Below are 4256 nucleotides of genomic sequence, written 5' to 3' on the forward strand. Positions count from 1 at the left end.
TTTTTGTTGCTGCTTGTTGGAATAGGAGACTGGTATATGGTTGAGAGAGATTTTGGTTTCTGGAACAAATTTTCCGCCTGTATTGTAGCTTAGCGTGAGGGCGCGTCCGAACTCCGATTGATGCGGGGTTAGCGGCGTTGGCTTCGTCTCGTCAAGAGCTTTAATTTGGTATCTGGCTCGTCGTCTGGATCCACCGGAGTTGAGGGATAGAGCTGTTTGAAGTTTGTCGGGAATTAGGATTTTTACTGCTCGGATTTATTTGTGGTTTTTAGGGTTAGGGTTTATGAGAGCAACGTCGTGCTGATAACGTGTTATAAATGAAGTGTTGGAGAAATACATCTGTTATCATTACTGTCGACTAGAAGGTCCATATATATACAAGGTATTAGACCGTCTTAAGGTCATGTTTATCCTAACAAGATAAGGATAAGGATAAACACTATGTTACAGATATACATGGAATATATACTAGATAAACACATAGTCTCTGGTTGTCTTTATCATGTCCCGGATTGGGCCTGCAGTACGAGCTGGTCCATGGTCGATCAACATTTGGTTTATAACATTTATCTTTTTCTTTCAGTTTTTTTATGATATTAACTACTAATTTTCATTTAATATTTTTACCATTTCACGTTATTATACAAAAAGACATATATACGAGGAATCTATACTATTATAGAAGAATCTTTTCTGGGATTCTGCCTCTGCTTTTCCAATATATTTACAAGTAAATAGCACTTGTTACGAAATCAGCCACCGCAATTGTTGAAAATAAAAAGATGTGGGGTCCGCTGCACTATTTGCACAGTAAATTCTACTTTTTAACTTCTATATAAACGATCGATTCGATCGTTTATAAATCATCCCTCAACCTTCTCTTCTCTCTATAATAAACTCTTTCTATCAGTGTTAAAAATTCTATGGGTATAAATTTTGCCCTTATTTAAATTCTCGCGATACAATAATATTCCAGTTCTTTTTATAACACGTTATCAGCACGATCGTTCTTCAATTTGGTAAAATTTATTTGTATCATTTATACCATGCTATAATGGTCGGTATACCGCCTCTACTATTATAATGTTATAATGGCCGGAATACCGCCTATATTATTTATTAGTAATTTAATTAATTTATTGGTCGGCCGAGCCGCCTTATATTCTGTTTATTATTAATTGGTCGGCCGAGCCGCCGTATAGTTTATTTATTACTCTGCATTGACCGGTTGAGCCGTCAGATGATTTATTGTCATAACATAAATATTTCATTGCCATAATTTTTTTTTACTTTTATTAATTTTTATGAAATTTTATAGATTTGATTGACTGTTTAATACAATATTTTCAGACTGATTTTTGGTGCACTCGATTTAACACCAATGGTCACAAAGAAATTTTTTTCAAAATTTTTCCCTTTCTCAAACCGTCATGAACAGTGATTTTCATCTATAAATACAACTCATTTTCACTCCATTTCATCATCCAAAACATTACATCTTCTCTCAAAATATTTCAAATCGCTCTCCTCCGAATTTTTTCATTTCAAGAAAGATGATTCGCGGATTTTTGGTCTTGTTCCTTTTATAACACGTTATCAGCACGATCACTCTGCGATTCGGTAAAATTTATTTGTATCATTTATACCATGCTATAATGGTCGGTATACCGCCTCTACTATTATAATGTTATAATGGCCGGAATACCGCCTATATTATTTATTAGTAATTTAATTAATTTATTGGTCGGCCGAGCCGCCTTATATTCTGTTTATTATTTATTGGTCGGCCGAGCCGCCTTATATTCTGTTTATTATTTATTGGTCGGCCGAGCCGCCTTATATTCTGTTTATTATTTATTGGTCGGCCGAGCCGCCTTATATTCTGTTTATTATTTATTGGTCGGCCGAGCCGCCTTATATTCTGTTTATTATTTATTGGTCGGCCGAACCGCCTTATATTCTGTTTATTATTTATTGGTCGGCCGAACCGCCTTATATTCTGTTTATTATTTATTGGTCGGCCGAACCGCCTTATATTCTGTTTATTATTTATTGGTCGGCCGAACCGCCTTATATTCTGTTTATTATTTATTGGTCGGCCGAACCGCCTTATATTCTGTTTATTATTTATTGGTCGGCCGAACCGCCTTATATTCTGTTTATTATTTATTGGTCGGCCGAACCGCCTTATATTCTGTTTATTATTTATTGGTCGGCCGAACCGCCTTATATTCTGTTTATTATTTATTGGTCGGCCGAGCCGCCTTATATTCTGTTTATTATTAATTGGTCGGCCGAGCCGCCGTATAGTTTATTTATTACTCTGCATTGACCGGTTGAGCCGTCAGATGATTTATTGTCATAACATAAATATTTCATTGCCATAATTTTTTTTTACTTTTATTAATTTTTATGAAATTTTATAGATTTGATTGACTGTTTAATACAATATTTTCAGACTGATTTTTGGTGCACTCGATTTAACACCAATGGTCACAAAGAAATTTTTTTCAAAATTTTTCCCTTTCTCAAACCGTCATGAACAGTGATTTTCATCTATAAATACAACTCATTTTCACTCCATTTCATCATCCAAAACATTACATCTTCTCTCAAAATATTTCAAATCGCTCTCCTCCGAATTTTTTCATTTCAAGAAAGATGATTCGCGGATTTTTGGTCTTATGTGCAATTTTTATTTTTGCTTCTATGTATGGTCTTTTTGTTGGAGAATTTGCTCCTGGAGAATTTATGCTAAATGTCGGTTTACTTTTCTATGCGTTGCTTCTCCTTTTAATTGCTTGCATGATTAATATAAACGGTTTCTTTTAATATTAATAATATTCTAATAATTTTTATTTTGTGTCTTAGAAATACAAATGGAAAACGTAGAGAAGCTCCAATTTCCAGCTTTAGACATCACTGGTACCAACTACATTTCATGGGTTACAAATGTTGAACTTCATCTTGAATCTCTTGGTCTATCCCAGACCGTTAAAGAGAATAATACTTCAACGCCTCAAGAAAAGGCTAAATCGGTGATCTTCCTTAGAAGACACCTTGATGAAAGTATTATTTATGACTATTCCAACATGAGAGGCCCTAAAGAGCTATGGAAGTCTCTGAAAGATCGTTTTGATCATCAGAAAGACATAACACTTCCACTTGCTCGGGATGAATGGCAGAGTCTGAGATTCCAAGATTTCGACAAAGTGATGAATTACAATTCTGATGTGTTAGGAATTGTGGCTAAATTGAGATACTGTGGTGAAACGATCACTGAATCTCAAATGTTTGAGAAGACATACACCACATTCCACAAGAGCCACATCACCCTGCAACAACAGTACAGGTTGCGGGGATATACCAAATTTTCGGAATTGATTGTAGCTCTTCTCATAGCAGAAAAGAACAACGAGCTTCTGATCAAGAATCACATGACCCGTCCAACTGGTTCTAAACCGTTTCCTGAAGCAAACGCATTAGATGCGAAGAAACCACTAAGGGAAAATAATACCTTTCGGGCTCGCGGTCGCGGTCGTCAAAACTACCGTGGACGACGACAAAATTACAATCCAAAAGATAGGAAGTCATTCCAGTGGGTCCGCTCTGAACAAACCCCTAAGGGCAAAGAACACCAAGGAAATACCTCCCAGAAGCGAGAAGAAGCTTGTTTCAGATGCGGTACTAAGGGAAACTAGTCTCGTTTATGTCGTACCCCTGCACACCTTTGTGCTCTATATAAGGAGTCCGTCAAAGGGAAAGAAAAAGAAGTAAACTTTACGGAACACTCTGAGGGTACAACGCACCTTGATGCGTCTGACTTTGTGAATGATTTCGAGGAGACCGCTATCACGGAAGTTTAAATGCCCATCATGTGACTCTTGAAATTCCACAATTATACCATAAATAATTGTTGTTTGTGGAAGATTAATGTATAATTATTGTGTGTTTTTCACCTTCTTATGTATAATTATTGTGTGTTTAATGTTTCCTAATGATGTATAATATTTTATGAATATTATTATCTTATGATTAATTCTTTTTGTTTGTCTCAGAAATGGACATTACAAATGGAACATCAACCAAGATCAATACTAAAGATATTTGTATACCAGATAGTGGAACAACGCACACTATTCTGAAACACAGAAAATATTTTTCTGAACTAAAACCGACAAATATCATTGTTAACACAATATCAGGTCCTGCAGACTTGATTGAAGGGATTGGTAAAGCCTATTTCACATTACCTA

The 4256-nt window shown here is 35.6% G+C and overlaps 1 protein-coding gene across 1 annotated transcript; it reads left to right on the top strand.

The window, feature by feature from the left end:
- Positions 1–3092: 3092 nt before the first annotated feature.
- LOC106338112 lies at positions 3093–3701 on the top strand. The gene has a single exon (XM_013777162.1). It carries the CDS (start codon positions 3093–3095, stop codon positions 3699–3701), a length of 609 nt encoding a protein of 202 aa, XP_013632616.1.
- Positions 3702–4256: the final 555 nt, after the last annotated feature.

This window comes from Brassica oleracea, chromosome C4, assembly GCF_000695525.1.
Source record: "Brassica oleracea var. oleracea cultivar TO1000 chromosome C4, BOL, whole genome shotgun sequence".
Classification (NCBI taxonomy): domain Eukaryota; kingdom Viridiplantae; phylum Streptophyta; class Magnoliopsida; order Brassicales; family Brassicaceae; genus Brassica; species Brassica oleracea.